Here is a 16,012-nt window from a genome sequence, read left to right on the forward strand (position 1 = left end):
TGGCGCTAGTACAAGGGGACATAAGGATTCTAGTATATCAAGGTCATTCAGCACTGTTCAAAGCTAGGCGCGGAGTGAGAAGTAAATTACTATCTATAATATTTTTGGTATATCAAAGTCACTTGAAATTAATTTCCAATCTAATAGCAAATATTGACGCGATGGGAGAAGTAAATTAAATATATGCATTCGCCTAAGTTCACCACGCATGCTCGGATCCCAAAAAATTGCATATTACTGGTCCTCTTTTAATTAAAAGATCCACGAACTTCACACATTTCCACAACGTTTTTCGCTCAATTTTTAAACGAGTTACCAAATTATTATTGTTCAATAAAAACCACAAACCAGTACTTATAAAATTCGATGTTACAATCCCTTTAGAAACTTTCTATCTCGTGGCTAAGTATAATCCGTACTACTTTGAAGTTAGTCTGTCGTGCATAGACAGAAGGAGAAAATGTATTTTAAAGTACAAGTTTACTAGGCAGGTCGGGAGGGAGTTGAACTGAGCCTCTTTCAAGTTCCCCACTTGCAAGCCAAGGAGTTTCGAATTCAGCCAGCCAACTGGTTTTTGTGTAAAAGCACGTGATGAAAGAAGCCATTCGAAACCGACCGAACTCGCTAGTCTCAAAGCAATAGCGATAACGGATAATATTGAAACCATGTGATTCAGCTTATTCGACGATCGTATCAACTATGAAAATATGAAGAGTCAGATGAACAGAATTTGCGATATCTCCGAATTCTAATTTGCGCGTTGAGTGTTACGCGCGCGAGTGTATTGCAAGTGTTTGTTTATTTGTTGTAAATATTACGGTATGACAGTGTTGTGGTTGGGTGCCGTGCTATGGTGGGCGCTGATGTCCGGTGCCTTCAGAGACAGTGAAGATGCCTTGGATGCGTTCCAGGCTTTTATTAGAGCGCATAATAAGAGTTATCATCCTGCCACAGCGGAATATATGAAAAGGAGGTCCATATTTTTGGTAATTACTAACTTTAATCTCTCCGATTTCTGTTGTTAATTATTTATAAGAACTCTTTTAATATTATAAAATGAGGCACCTTGAATTATTTTATGAGATGTTAGCTTTAACACGCGCATGTAAATATTGGGAAAATTTGTTTTTATAAACTTTTAATAGTCACAAAATGTGGTTATTAAACATGGTTTTTCTGATAAGTCTGCCATAAATAAAGGGGGTGTTATTTGGGTGATTTTGAGTCTAAAATGTTCTATGATATTTTGACGTCCGAGCTACCGTTATCAAGTTAGGATTTTAAATTAAGAAACTGAAAGAAAATGCCAATTTAAACAGTTGCCTGAACGACAAAATATCATAGAACATTTTTTACTCAAAATCGCTCAAAGAATATACCCTCTAATTTATGTCAGACTTATCATTAAAACCTGTTAAACCCTATATAATCTATGAGAATAGCATTTTTTTTGGTCTTTTCTGTAAATGCTTTCAAAATTATCAACAGAAAGATAAAAAACCCTCAAAATAATCAACAGAAAATTAAAGAAATCTCAAAATATTATTTTAAAAATGTTGCGTTAAATTTATTGTGATAGACGTTTATTTAATTGCATATTAGTAAATTTCACTTATCGTTAGCGTATCATTTCATATATTAAAGCGCATTACAGTAACGACTAAATGAGGGTATATAATTTTAAGAGTCACGTGAACCCAAGCATATCTAATAGTCGGAAAAACGGCCACTTTGTGAAACTTTCTTAATTTGTTTAAGTACACGTTTTGTAAACGGCAATGAAATAAGTATATGCCGTATTAAAAATATATATATATTTTTAGGTTTCTTCTTATTTTTTAAAATAATTTAAATAAAATTCAACTACTTAATTTTACTTTAACAGTGGTTTTACGCTAATTAAACATTGTCTACTGAAGGTTTTTCTCGCTAAAGATAAATTTAAAATTTTGTCTAGTGGTGTTTTTAGATCCTGTAAATATCAAAGAAAATAGCATTTGAATATTTCCAATCAGCCTTACCTCGGTTCTTTATACTGTATGCGTAATTCAAATCCATACTTAATCCTCCTTGATTTTCCCTAATCGTATGATATATCCTTATTCAACAATCCACCCTTGATTCTTTACTTCATTGTAACACTCTAATCCTGTATTTTTTAAACTGACGCCTGAAAACGTACTTAGACCGCCGGAGGTGCTAGTTTCTTAGAAACAAGATGAGAAAGACTGAATTAGACTTTTGCTATGTTTTTTTTTTTTCACTTAAAAAAATTCTTTAAAAACAAGAACCGTCGAATTAATCAATAATAGCACATTTAAGTGTTAACTTAATACATATTTTAATTTTAATTAATTTGAGTATGTGTTTAATTTTGTTTTTAGCAAACCTTACGTAGGATAGAATGGTTGAACAAAATCCGGGGTCACAGAGAGGCGGCCATTTATGGAATTACAGAGTTTTCAGATCTGACACCTGAAGAGTTTCAAGAACTAGGTAACCATGCTAATAAGACAGAACGGGGTATTCCAAAAATAGAGCTAGGATTTTGGGTTGAAAATGTTCTATGAACAGCGTTTACAAGTTATGATATAATTGGAGTGTTTTACGGATTACCCTTTAAAATTAAGCAAGAAACAGAAAGACAATACTAATTTACTTAAGGGGTCATCCCAAAAACACTATATTGTAGCTAAACTGTGTATCTTGTGGCAAAATGCCATAGAACAATTTCCACTGGAAATCGACCATAGAGCCCGCTGTACTCCGGTCCTACTAACAAGAGTATATTAAATTATTTTGAAAAATTGATTGCAGTCACCACAAGATGGGGTCCCGTAATTGATAGTCCAGGCCGGCATCGACAGAAACGTGAAACAGTCAACTTGAAAAGCATTCCAGGAATTCCTAAAAAAGTTGATTGGTAAATCTATTGCTCATGTGTGCAATATTATTTGCAATTCTAATCAAATTACATTAGGAGAGAGAAAGGAATTATTGGTAGAGTTCGAAATCAAGACAAATGCGGGGCTTGCTGGGCCTTCAGTACAATCGCAACCATCGAATCCATGGTCGCTCTTAAAACGGACGTCCTACAGGAACTGAGCGTCCAACAAATGATTGACTGCTCTACTGTCAATAAAGGTTGCGATGGAGGTGATACATGTGGTGTGCTAGAATGGTTAACTCAGGTAAAGGCCGTTTGGAATTACAATAACTTTTACAGGGTTGTCTCAAGTCAGAGAGTTTGATTTTTGTGAGGAAGTTTTCTTGGGTTTATGAAAATCGCAAAGCGTTGCACGATACAACAAATGTTTTGAAAACATACTTTACTGGAATGTTTGTTTATAGAAAAAATGCAATGTTAACATTGACAACTATAACCTGATTAGGTCAGAAATAGTCAGTGAAAACTATAGGGAAAGTCAGGGAATTTGACATTTTTGTGACTAATGGCTTTGTCTAACATCAAATTAAGTTTAATATTTAATTCAATTTGAACAGAATAATGTAGCGTTAGTCACTGAAAAAGAATACCCTTTCGAAGACGGCACTGATGGCGTATGCAAACGAAAGTAGGGAAAGAAAATATGTTCAATTAAAGGGATTGACAACATTGAACATAAATTCCCCAATTACTAAAAATTATGTAAAAGATGACACGCACAGTGCGTTGATAAGAACAATGCTCTGAGCATTACTGTTGTGTTCAGGTTGCCATCCCCTTTATTCAATAATATTATACAGAATATATCTAAGAAAATAATTGTAATTTAGGCCTAAAACTGGTATAAGGATTAAAGATAACTTCACATGCAATAAGTAAGGTTTTATCACGAAACTCGATCTCGAACGCAATTAAATCGAATTAACTTTTACTCGCGTAGTTACACTGGAGACGAGATAGAAATGTTAAAGCTACTAGCAAGCCATGGTCCCCTAACGGCAGCTGTTGATGCTTCAGGATGGCAAGATTACTTAGGAGGGATTATTCAATATCATTGTGATACTCACAGAAATCACGCTGTTCAGATTGTTGGATATGACCTAACTGGTAATAATAATAATACTTATATCACTGGTTAAGGAAGAGATCATAGTTCAAGGTCATGATAACTCAAACGACCTTAAAAGTCAGTAGCTTCAAAGTGATGGTGACCCAACGACCTTAATGAAGGGTTTGGTTTCAAAGTCATGATAACTGACCAGTCTTAATTAAGGGTGGTAATTCAAGGTCATGGTGACTAGAACGACCTTAAAGGGCAGTTGTTTCAAGGTCATGATGACTTGAACGACCATAAAGGGCAGTTGTTTCAAAAGTCATTGTGACTTGAAAGACCATAAAGGGCAGTTGTTTCAAGGTCATGGTGACTTGAACGACCCTAAAGGGTAGTAACTTCAAAGTAATGGTGACCAAACCTTATTGAAGGGTTTGGTTTCAAGGTCGTGATGACTGACCAGCATTAAGGGTGTTAATTCAAGGTCATGGTGAATTGAATGACCTTAAAAGGCAGTTCCTTTAAAGTCATGACGACTTAAACGCCTATATGTAAGGTTGCAAATTAAAAGTCATGGTGAAACGAGTCATGACTTTAAGGGTCACTTGTTTTAGTCATGATGGTTCCAACGACCTTAGACATCGCTATCTCAAAGGCCATGATGACTTTTTTCAAATACGCACTTAAGGAAGTGTAGTCTTTAAGCTGATAATTTCATGTCAAAACGTCCATTCATTCAATGTGAATTTGGTGTTTCATGAAACTCCATATTTGAAGCACAGCTCTCCTCTGATCATTATTACAATAAGGCCATCATGTCCTTTAAATGGATCTATTTTTACTTAAATTTTAGGTGAAATTCCTCACTACATAGTTCGTAATTCATGGGGGACGAAATTTGGTGTAGATGGTTATCTTAAAATTGCCATAGGAAAGAATCTTTGTGGTATGTTTTGTGTTTTTACATTACATCCGAAATATTTCAACACAAATTTAATGTTTCAGCTATATCTGAAGAAATATCAGCGATAAGTGTTGTCACTGATGACGATGACGACGAAGATTTATTTGATGATGATCTTAATCTAATCTAAGATGATTAGATGAAATTAATTCGTTTCAGCCATGGAATAATATAATAGGAGAAAAATCAGTTCCTGTATATAATCCTTGTTCTCTTTTATACTAATTCATGGCTGAAATGAATCACGTGTCCAATGACATATGACTCACAGAATGTTAACTAAATGTCCTATGCATCATCTTAGCTCCTTTGGAAATTACCAAAAATTACGTTGACAACGCACAATGGAGTGATTTGTTAAATAAGTAGCTTGTAGTCATCGTTTATTTCTCATGGTTTTCGCTAGGTGCTAAGATAATTCATTGGCCAATAACTATTAACCATTGTGACGTCACAAGTTCCCTCCCTGATTGGTTAGAATGTCTCTGACTACACCGATACACTTAAAAATATTATCCAACATATTTTCTCAATTACCATATCTCTGATATTTTTATAACTTTGTACTGTTAATAAATCTCCTAGTTTAATCTGATTTTTATGTCACTAGTAATCGTAATAATAATAATAATAATAATAATATTAATTAATGTCTTAACATGTATATTTAACTAATATCTACTCCATTGATTTAATTTTTTCATCCATGAACAGAAATGTCACTAATATCCACTGCAATTTTCGTTCAGGATAAGTGAGTAGTAATTTATTGGTTCACTTTTCAAACGTAAATCGGTTAATATGGTGATTTGCACTGAAGGCAGTTAACTTGTAAGATGCCTAATTTATTTGGCACTGGCAGTAAGTAAATGTTCATGCTGCAGCTACACTGCTAGGAGGTAAGTCGCATAATTTTTGTAAGAGCGCTGCGTCTCCAAGTTGATAGGGGACACGTTTGGGTCACGAGACAAGGCCTAGCTAATCTAATTTTAAATTAAATTAATGATACATTTTAAATCAACTAAATTTAGTAATAAATAAACCTGGAACTAAGATTAGTATTAATATTAATATTAAGCCTTTGTGTAAGACTATATTTGCGTTTTAAAGTAAATTGAAATCTTCTTGGGCCATAAGTTTTCTCGGGTACCTCTAGACCAATGACGACGAAATAGGAATGTGATATCATAGACACTACTACATCTCCTTAAGTGTCCTATTATATAAGAAATACACACAACACAGAGCAGTAACGTTTACCTCATAGATATAGTAAAACTATAAAGGGTCTAGATCCACTTCGCTGGCTTAGGCTTAACGAAAAAACGCGGAAGGGGCAACGAGCAGACAGCCGCTATTTTCTGGGGGTAGCTGTATAAAACGCCATCTATCGGGAACTTTCGAAACTAAATTAAGGGATGAGCTTAGAGTAGTGGCACTCTATGTTAACCCCCTATAGGGCATAATAAGTCAAACCCTCGGAGATGCCATTACTCCATTTTATACGAGCTAAGAGCACAAAAACGTATTTTATAAATTTTACACCTGTAAAATTTTTTAAAAAACACTTGGAACTTGTATTTCTACTTACTTTCGAGGAAATACCACCGTTTTCTGAAGGTAAGAGTCTTTTTTTATACATTTATTAGTAATAAAAACATTTAAGGCGAGCTAAGCCTTGGTCTTGTAAAACACGGCAGATTACGCTCTCTTTTCTCTATGTGCATTGTGCAAATCTACATTATGGCCATGACCAAGGCTTAGCTCGCCTTAAATGTTTTTATTACTAATAAATGTATAAAAAAAGACCTTCAGAAAACGGTGGTATTTCCTCGAAAGTAAGTAGAAATACAAGTTCAAAGTGTTTTTTAAAAGATTTTACAGGTGTAAAATTTATAAAATACGTTTTTCTGCTCTTAGCTCGTATAAAATGGAGTAATGGCATCTCCGAAGGTTTGACTTATTATGCCCTATAGGGGGTTAACATAGAGTGCCACTACTCATCCCTTAATTTAGTTTCGAAAGTTCCCGATAGATGGCGTTTTATACGGCTACCCCCAGAAAATAGCGGCTGTCTGCTCGTTGCCCCTTCCGCGTCGACCTCCCATTGAATTGTGTATCTACCCTTTTAATATATCTATGCGTTTACCTATGTATGCAGTAAAACCCTCCGTATCTATAGCAACAGGGTGACGTCATAACTGTTTCGTATTAAAATAATCCATTTGCCTATACTCCAAAGGAAAATGGCCAAAAACGTGTGGCGCCAACTGTCTTTATTTCATAAGTGAACTTGTTGGTGTTTGAAAATACACCATTATTTAACACTATTTACTCTAACTGATTTGGCAGTTTTAGATTCAGGTTTTCCACTAAAATATCTGAGCAACATGATTTGAAAGCTTTCCAACGATGATAGCAATGATAATCCGAGCCATAAACCCAAATGACCGCCGATTCCACCCAATACGTCTTGCATCTGCAAACGTGAAATGCAGTCCATTAAATTAGTTTTCATCAAATCACTAAATTTGAAGTGTAAATTTACCGTATATTTCCCATGTGTTGAGTATACAACTTGATCCAAATTGGAAAAATAGATTTTAAATCTGTATATATTTTTAAATTGTATTAGAATTAATTTCAAGATAATTTGCTAGTTTTTCACTCACTTTCCTTCGCCTTCTTCCTAAAAACAAATCAAAACATTAAGGATTAATACGTCAGCAATTATGAAGCTACTCAATGGTCAAAAGTAGGCATACTTTATTTTTTTCATAATTTTACTTTTGTGCTCTTAATGGCATGCAAAAGTATTATACTTACCTCTGCTGGCTGGTCTTTCGCGTGCCATACCAAACCACTAACAGCTAGTATTTTTTTAAAACATTACTTTCTGCTCATTAATACTACTACAATTTCGTGAAATGAAAGTTGATATTCTAGGGAAATATTTGGGAAACTCTCATCTCAAAATTAATGACCTACCAGAAACCATTTTGGCATCTCATTGTACGATATTGACGCTTCATATTTCGTTTCCCTGCAAGATGTCTATATTTTATTAATTTATTTCTGTACTAGGCCTATATAGGTATTCTTTGGGCTATTGGAAAACAACTCAATTCTCTTTTAAAATTCCAAAAACAATTTTCAAGAAATTTAGAGGTTTCCAAGCTGCGGTTAGGTTAAAGTGTTCTTACGAGCACGGTGAAGGGCAGAAACAACTTTCAGCATTTTTAACCAATTCCGTTTCGGTTTTTTTTAAACAACAAACTGAAATAGTTAATACATTTAATTATTAGAGTAATTAAGATAAATTATAATTAATACTCGCTTTGTGTTAGATTGCTAAAGTCACAGGCAGGGTATCCTGGGTATTCCCCGATTAGCGGGTTGTAACACGAACAAAGACGAGTTGTAGAACGTTGAACACACGAATTAGTGCAGTTCTAAATAGACAAATGAAACTCAACTTCATTCACTCTTGATATCTACAATTGGGAAAATTCTTACAGTTCTTGTTGAACCAAAGTAATCTTTGCAATTTTCAGCATAAGGAGCTTTCAATCTTTTAATTGTCACCTGTTTAAAACATTTCAAACAATATAACACAAAAATAATTTATAAATAATATTAAGTGTAATGTAAATTTACTTGTTTAATGGCTATAATACTGTATATGTTATCTGTCAGAAAGAAACTGGTCTCTTTTTCAATGTCCAATTCATCGTGACTTGGTCCCAACGAGACGCGAATCCCATAAGCGTTAACGATATAACGTGTCAGGAAGTAGTCGCGTCGTTGCAACGAAAATACGATTGTTAGACCTAAAATTCGGTAATTAAATTAATTATTTAAATTTAAAAACCGTTAATTTCATTTCATACCTGAATTTAATCCACTAGATGGTTTAATGGTTTTATCGGGTTTGAATTTGTAGCAGTTTCCCGTTTCCACGCTGCTCATGTTTGCAAATTTACTGCAAAAAGCAACAGTTGAGAGACACAGTTGCAGATGCAGACTGACGGGTTTAATGATTGGTTAACAGACCTGAAATCGCAAGGTTGAAAGTAGTACGCGCACTTTTTTACAAGTTCCTTTAGATTATGTCCGACATTTTCTCTTTCAGTTTTGTTCAGTTTCAAAATATTGTCGTAATAAACGGCAATTTCGTTTTCCTCTTCTGTTAATTTACTTACTCTCTTTGCGTCGCAAGCAAACACGTTAACTGACTAAAATAATTGAGAATAATTAAATCCCTTATCTTCGACAGTACCAAGACTCTTGATGTTGTGAAAACAACGGAAATTTTTTGTAAAGTATGTACGATTTGTTGAAACTTAGGAGCACTAAATGGATAAACGATTTTGCTTAAGATGCATTAGCCATTAGGATCCTTATAGCGTTTAAGCATGGATATGTATTAATACTAAAAACATTATGGATTCCCATCTCTTACTTTCCACGAGAAACTTTGCTTAGGCAGAGAAAAAACATGACTTCAACTTGTAACCCCCCTCAACCTCTTCATTGAGAGGGAAATTTTCTCTCTGCGCATGGGCAAAATTTCAAACCCACCACTTAGAATTCTCTAAGAGGGATGTAGTTCCTTTCCCCACGTGACCTAGCTGTTTCTGCCTCGATTTAGAGCCGTCTCACATCTGCGCGGGTGTAACGCGTATTTGGTTTAAGACTTGTGTCTATAGGATTATAATCTTACGGAATAAGGGATATCAAGATCAAGCGATATAGTTTTGGAAATTGAGCAACGTTCCGTTGATAAGGCCTTTAAGTTGTTCCATAGGGAATCAATGCCTTCTCTTTCTTCTTCTTGAGCGTTGAAGCAAATAGTCATGAAATTTATTCTAAAGAATAAACAAAGCCATAGGTGAATGAACAACGTGGCTTTGGTAAACGAGATCAGTTACATCGGGTAGTGCAACTGGCTTGGTGTTCTCGAAACAATTATTGGTAACGTTACAAACGGGCCTACCGGTTCTGAAGAATATGAATAAAAACATAAACCTATCATACTTTCTTTTAAGTATGGGTCGAAAGGTTATTTAGGTATTTTACGTTAAGTGCGCAGAAACGGCTCTTGGCCAACCCTTGTATGTCCCTATATTGAGGCTTATATGTCTATACATTTTAATCAAACTAACTTGTTATTGTTGCAGATTGTAACGGCTGGAAATTCCAGTTTCCCTGATTTGTCAATGTGAACGCTTTGCATTGTGGGAAATTGCAAGTATTCGCCAAGAAAGGAACCAGTGTGGTAAGCGCAGATAGTCAACATTAATACAATATTGAAGATTTTTAGGCATCGAACTGCTTGGATCTTTTTTCTGGAACTCACCCTTAAACGCGAAACGTTTTGAAGTTGACGCATAGCGAAATTAGTTAAAACGTTACTTGACAACAACGGTTACACGATGTCTTTGACGATCGAATGCCAAGTACACTCGCGTTTAGAATTGTTCAAGAATAACAATCACGTGCTCATATTGATTCCTTAAAGGTAGTATATAGACCTAGGCTAAGGGTGAATCTCGCCTCTTTTCGACACCATGTTTCATAATTTTTATTGGGAATTGGCGCTAGTTACGTTTATAAACAAGTTAAAGCTTAAATTGTACTTTACTCCCTTTAACCTAATGCCGTATACAAAGTGCTTTGGATAATGTTTTTCCGAAGAACAATGGTTATATTGTGGTCTTTGTAAACATATTTTATTTACTTCATTCTGAAAGCCCTTCTATAAAGTGATAATGACAATGGCTTTTAACTTTGAAAGAAAATTTATTTTACATAAGGGAGTGAGTGTATTATTGACAGTATTGAGCAGAGATTTACAATTTTTGTTAGTGAAAGACAAACATTTTAGTATTAATTGACCAAATGTTTTATTATCCCTTTAGTTATAAGAATAATCTTACTTCTATTGGAATAATTGAGTTGACCCATTATCAACAGAGCATACATAGGTAATTTAAACATCGATAAGTGCACCTCCATGGATATACAACTTTTGAACTATGGATTCCCATCTCTTACCTTCCACCAATATCCACCCTTCCTTGTGAGTGAGATGGAAATTCCTATTTTTTCTTTCTGCGCATGGGCAATATTTCAAAATCACCTCTCAGGGTTCACGAGAGATAAATAGTTCCTTTTTTCCCGCGTGACGCTGTGACGTAGAGCCTACTTCCGACTCAATTTCCAGCCAAGGCTTAGTTTGACCCGTTTTGCCCGCATTGAAGTTATGATTAGGTTTAGTTGTTGTAGCGATAAGTGCTTTCATCTAATAAGGGTAACACGTTAAGTCTAACAAGAATAAACATTGGAAAACTGCCAATTTTCAAGGTTCGGATTAAAGTTGTAAATCGGTTTTTAGAGAACGTTACGAAACGTTTGCCCAAATGAAACGGGAGTTGAGAAGTTCGAAAATAAGCATCCCACTGAATTTCAGTAAACTTCATACTTAGAAAATAATGGCGAACGTACAATATAGTTCGATTAATATTGTCGAAAACGGAATTTTTTCACTGTTTTGACTTTAGTTTTTGATCTTCCACTAAAATATTCTAACAATATGATTTGAAAGCTTTGTATCGACGAAAGCAACGATAGTCCAAGCCATAGACCTAAATGACCTCCGATTCCACCCAATAAGTCTTGCGTCTGAAACACAAAGTTGCAATGATTGTTGTACTGAAATTAGGGTATAGATATTGTGCAATAAAGGGGCTAAACTTTAACTGCGCATGCGCTTCATGGTTGCCAGTAATTTGTTATTAGAGCATCTCAGGTTTTGAAATGAATTATCACTGAATCCAACAGAACTAGAAACTTGTCAGTCTTTTGTAGATAACGGTTGAATTGCACACGTCACAAATGACTAGCAACACTTTTTTGCAAACACTATATATTTCATTTACCGTGTATTTTCCGTGAGTTGAGTATACAACTTGTTCCAGATTCGAAAAATATATTTTAAACCTGCATAAAAATATGCGGATAATTTAAATACAAGCTCAAACTTAATTGATTGTTTTTCCCACTTACTTTCCTTCATCTTCCTAAAACCGAAAAAAATAATTAAATATGCATCAGATGCGATTTAATCTTATCATAAGGTCAAAAGATATGTTCCATAAGTTTGTCACTGTTTAGCTGAGAGCTTGTCCTGAAGTGATTGAGGTAGGTCATAGATTCGAGGTAAAGCGAAGACGCCTGGTGAGGGGCTGCTGTCAAAGGCTTAGTAATGCAGACTAAATAGGAGCTAGATGGTTGCTTGTCGTTCTCGAACTAGCTCGAGCTGTAAGTCTCTAGCATTATAGTGTCATACTTATGGAACATATCTAACACATTGATGTTCACGATGAAGCGAAACTGAACTCTCACCTCCAAAGTCGAATTTTCCACTGTATTGTACGATATTGAAGTCTCGTATTTAATCTCTCTGAATGTTTAAATTCAATTATTATTTAAATTGTGGATGAATAATTGTGGTTTGCTTACGAACACGGCGAAGGACAAAAACAACTTTCAGCATTATTAACCAATTCGGATTCGGCTTTTTTTAAACAGCAAACTGAAATATTTAATTTAATTAAAATTAACAATTTAATTATTTTATATTTAGCAAAATGGTAATACTCGCTTTGTGTTAGATTGCTAAAGTCACAGGCAGGGTATCCTGGGTATTCGCCGATTATAGGATTGTAACACGAGCATAGACGAGTGGCGAACCGTTGAACACACGAATTAGTGCAATTCTAAATAGACAATTGAAATTCAACGTCATGCACTCTTGATATGTGTTATTGGGAAAAATCTTACTGTTCTAGTTGAACCAAAGTATTCTTTGCAATTGTCAGCATAAGGGGCCTTCAACCTTTTAACTGTGAGCTGTTTAAAACAAGTCAAACGATATAACATAAAATTTTTCATAATTATCAATGTGAAGTGCAATGTAAATTTACTTGTTTAATGGCTATAATACTGTATATTTTATCTGTCAGGAAGAAGCTGGTTTCTTTTTCAATGTCCAATTCATCGTGACTTGGTCCCAATGAGACGCGAATCCCGTAAGCGTTGACGATATAACGTGTCAGGAAGTAGTCGCTTCGTTGCAACGAAAACATGATTGTTAGACCTAAAAGTCGGTAACTATATTAACTATATAAATTTTAAAGCTGTAAATTTAATTTTGTACCATACCTGAATTTAATCCACTAGAAGGTTTGATGGTTTTATCGGGTTTAAATTTGTAGCAGTTTCCCGTTTCCACGCTGCTCATGTTCGCAAATTTACTGCAAAAATTGAGAGACAGATGCAGACTGACGGGTTTTATATTTGATTAACTGACCTGAAATCGCAAGGCTGAAAGCAGTACGCGCACGTTTTTACAAGTTCCTCTAGTTCGTGTCCGACATCTTCTCGTTCAGTTTTGTTCAGTTTCAAAACATTGTCGTAATAAACGGCAATTTCATTTTCCTCTTCTGTTAAGTTACTCGATCTCTTTGCGTCACAAGCAAACACGTTGATTGACTAAAATAATTGAAATTACGTCATATGCGGATAATGCGTCATAAGTCTTAATTCACAAACGTCTACTGCACTGTTGAATGGCCGCTTGGCTATAATCTCGATTAGTTTAACACTACAATACGAAATGTAACTTAAAATACAAAGGGTGTCTATCCAGGATGGACAATATTTTTCTGAGGTATTGTAGTCGGTAGGATCATTGTAGCGTTGGAGACTTGTCTTAATAGATTCGGGAACTTACGGAATATGGGATATCTAAATCGTCATCTGAAGAATGAATTCCTCTGACAATTTTTACACATTTTTTCATTGATAAGGATACCAAATTCTTCCATAGACCATCTCTTTGTCTAGCTCTTAAGCAAATAATAAGGAAATTCATTCTAAAAAATACAAGTAGGAAAACCAAAATAAAACTCCGTTTAAGATGTTTTTACTTAAATAAATATAATTGATACAGACAGACAAACACACACGCAGACACGCCCAGTATAGAGAGCTTTCTGTTGGAAGAGGAGCTGAGTCTCGTGACATAATTTACGCTGCCATATTGGTGGGTTTAAAGCAGGAATGAAGCTGAGACCACCCAATATGGCTACCAGAACAGTGGTAATTAAGACTTGGGAGGGTGTGACGTACTACTATTCCATCTGAAAGCTCTCTATATTACCTCTCCGGGACCTCATCGTCACTCGGAGAGGTAAAACCTGAAATTTCAAGCGGCCTGAGTTTTGTTAGATGTCTTACCTGTTATTGTTGCAGATTGTAACGGCTGGAAATTCCACTTTCCCTGATTTATCAATTTGAACGCTTTGCATTGTGGGATATTTAAAGTATTCGTCCAGAAAGGAACCAGTGTGGTACGCGCAGATAATCAACAAAATAACAATATTGACGATTTTCAAGTATCGAACATTTTGCAATTTATTTGAACGCGAGACCTTTTGAAATTGACGCATGACGAAGTTCGGAGAACACTAACGTGACACTCTAACTACGATTGAATTTTGGGTAAATGAGACTCAAGGTAAGTTGAATAAATATCACGTGCGATCGTGGTGGACTGTTTACATTAATTGCCAGTTTCACTAGAATTAATATCCTTTACATGTTTTGAGCAAAACGTTTGTTTTCGTCTTGTATTATTTATGGTTATTGAAAATGCCGTTTTTAAAGTGATAGTGACAATAATGGTTTAGAAGAAAATCAATATATGACACGAAACGGACTGTTTTTAGGTAGATGTGGTTATATATTATACAAACAGCTTTGCGGACATGATTCTTAAGTATGTGTGTATGTCTGGCTCTCTGTGAACAACGGGTACACGAAAAACAAGCGTGGCTACAAAAGGATTAAGGCAACCCAACCGTTGGACTATCTCGTACATTACCTAAGCGAGTTAGAAACATACGAAACTAACATGCCCTCCTCACCACCAACTACAATTAACTTATAAGAGAAGTATATAATACTTCTTTTCGAGAGAAGAGCAAAACAGAGCCGGGTAATTGTAACACGATTCTTCCCAACATCAGCTAAAACATTTGGAGTGCACAAGGTTACAAAACCGAATCACATACGCGATAAATAGTTCCCTACTCATCATTACTCTATTAGCGCTTAACTATTTGCCAGGCGCATGCGCTTGCGTGTTTTTGTCCCACGTCAAGACAATAAGGGTTTATGGGTTGATTGATTGCTGAGGAGTTAGTAACAAATAGGTATAGAATTCATCCTAGCACGGTGCAATAGTTACCCATCTGAAATTTGATGAGCGGGAGACTAGCAAACTAAAAGGGTGCATGAGCCTGGAAAGAATCATGTTACATAACTAAAGTATTAAGAGGATACAGAGTGTCATCCTTCTTCTATTATCCCCTTCTGCTAATACGAAAATCTAAATACGCGTGACTGTTTGTTTGGAAAAGTTCCTCTTTTACGTCAAGCACAACCTTTACTGTATTGACTCAACAAACACTTTATTATTATTATTACATGAATACACTAACTAATATCGTCATAATTCAGTTTGAACATTTACTATTAGAACACAAGTAACGTAACAATGTTAAGTATGTCTCCGTGGGAAATATATTTGCACCAAAAGACTAATTCAATCCGTTTTGAGCACCAATTAAGTTTATACTCGTCTTGTTTAATGACAAACAACATAATCAAATTTTTTAACCGATTTGTATTTAAGCCAAAGTTCTTCAAGTGTTGGGAGCAAATTTAAATTTTTGACCTTTTGAATGACCTTTAAGGGGTGTGTAAAGAGGCATCGGCGGGTGCACGATAAAATTATTTGAAATACGTCATAGGCAAGTGACTGAGGAAAATCATGGTTCAAAGAAGTTTAGATCGTTATTTATTGTGACCATTTCTGTCTAATTTCCAACTTTCAAGGTTCATATTAAAGTAATTTATGTGTTATAAGAAATACCTTAGAAACACTAATATATGTAACACGTGACGGGTGCTCTGCTCGGAG

At 35.1% G+C, this 16,012-nt stretch overlaps 3 protein-coding genes across 5 annotated transcripts; 1 reads left to right on the forward strand and 2 right to left on the reverse strand.

Annotated features, from left to right (window-relative positions):
• The first annotated feature begins 533 nt into the window (after positions 1–533).
• On the forward strand, positions 534–5,557 carry LOC149709356 (cathepsin O-like). Its single transcript, XM_089864720.1, has 9 exons — positions 534–986; positions 2,385–2,496; positions 2,818–2,923; positions 2,981–3,191; positions 3,505–3,575; positions 3,778–3,822; positions 3,888–4,054; positions 4,852–4,944; positions 5,004–5,557. Exons 1-9 carry the CDS (start codon positions 822–824, stop codon positions 5,090–5,092), a joined length of 1,059 nt encoding a protein of 352 aa, XP_089720846.1. The 5' UTR covers positions 534–821; the 3' UTR covers positions 5,093–5,557.
• A 1,665-nt stretch (positions 5,558–7,222) lies between these two features.
• Positions 7,223–10,482, reverse strand: LOC149709357 (degenerin mec-10-like). 3 transcript variants are annotated; one of them, XM_089864716.1, is made up of 12 exons: positions 10,128–10,482; positions 9,686–9,830; positions 9,016–9,197; positions 8,853–8,944; positions 8,620–8,792; positions 8,479–8,547; positions 8,300–8,414; positions 8,166–8,238; positions 7,951–8,005; positions 7,635–7,651; positions 7,511–7,571; positions 7,223–7,441 (listed from the first exon to the last, which is right to left on the reverse strand). In XM_089864716.1, exons 1-12 carry the CDS (start codon positions 10,352–10,354, stop codon positions 7,280–7,282), a joined length of 1,371 nt encoding a protein of 456 aa, XP_089720842.1. In that variant the 5' UTR covers positions 10,355–10,482; the 3' UTR covers positions 7,223–7,279. The 3 variants fall into 3 exon arrangements, with proteins under 3 accessions (XP_089720842.1, XP_089720843.1, XP_089720844.1); XM_089864717.1 differs by having other exon boundaries at positions 9,894–10,245; XM_089864718.1 differs by having other exon boundaries at positions 9,959–10,243.
• Positions 10,483–10,744: 262 nt separating this feature from the next.
• Positions 10,745–14,660, reverse strand: LOC149709358 (degenerin mec-10-like). Its single transcript, XM_089864719.1, has 12 exons — positions 14,266–14,660; positions 13,760–13,901; positions 13,337–13,518; positions 13,189–13,280; positions 12,951–13,123; positions 12,808–12,876; positions 12,629–12,743; positions 12,487–12,559; positions 12,370–12,427; positions 12,031–12,044; positions 11,904–11,964; positions 10,745–11,646 (listed from the first exon to the last, which is right to left on the reverse strand). The coding sequence occupies exons 1-12, from the start codon at positions 14,475–14,477 to the stop codon at positions 11,482–11,484; spliced, it is 1,356 nt and encodes a 451-aa protein (XP_089720845.1). The 5' UTR covers positions 14,478–14,660; the 3' UTR covers positions 10,745–11,481.
• Positions 14,661–16,012: the final 1,352 nt, after the last annotated feature.

This window comes from Phalangium opilio, unplaced genomic scaffold, assembly GCF_054372755.1.
Source record: "Phalangium opilio isolate 3A_F unplaced genomic scaffold, DU_Popi_V2 ptg000013l_1, whole genome shotgun sequence".
Taxonomy (NCBI): Eukaryota; Metazoa; Arthropoda; class Arachnida; order Opiliones; family Phalangiidae; genus Phalangium; species Phalangium opilio.

What these genes read in the sequence shown, in the direction of transcription:
- LOC149709356 (XM_089864720.1), top strand. Translation starts at nt 822, where the DNA reads ATGACAGTGTTGTGGTTGGGTGCCGTGCTATGGTGGGCGCTGATGTCC. An exon ending in AAAGGAGGTCCATATTTTTG is followed by an intron (nt 987 to 2,384) that starts GTAATTACTAAC and finishes TTTTGTTTTTAG; the next exon opens with CAAACCTTACGTAGGATAGA. An exon ending in TGCTAGAATGGTTAACTCAG is followed by an intron (nt 3,192 to 3,504) that starts GTAAAGGCCGTT and finishes CAATTTGAACAG; the next exon opens with AATAATGTAGCGTTAGTCAC.
- LOC149709357 (XM_089864716.1), bottom strand. Translation starts at nt 10,354, where the DNA reads ATGCGTCAACTTCAAAACGTTTCGCGTTTAAGGGTGAGTTCCAGAAAA. An exon ending in ATCTTGATATCCCTTATTCC is followed by an intron (nt 9,198 to 9,685) that starts GTAAGATTATAA and finishes CAATTATTTTAG; the next exon opens with TCAGTTAACGTGTTTGCTTG. An exon ending in CAACACATGGGAAATATACG is followed by an intron (nt 7,442 to 7,510) that starts GTAAATTTACAC and finishes TCACGTTTGCAG; the next exon opens with ATGCAAGACGTATTGGGTGG.
- LOC149709358 (XM_089864719.1), bottom strand. Translation starts at nt 14,477, where the DNA reads ATGCGTCAATTTCAAAAGGTCTCGCGTTCAAATAAATTGCAAAATGTT. An exon ending in TTTCAGCCTTGCGATTTCAG is followed by an intron (nt 13,281 to 13,336) that starts GTCAGTTAATCA and finishes CAATTTTTGCAG; the next exon opens with TAAATTTGCGAACATGAGCA. An exon ending in TTTTGTCCTTCGCCGTGTTC is followed by an intron (nt 12,428 to 12,486) that starts GTAAGCAAACCA and finishes TTAAACATTCAG; the next exon opens with AGAGATTAAATACGAGACTT.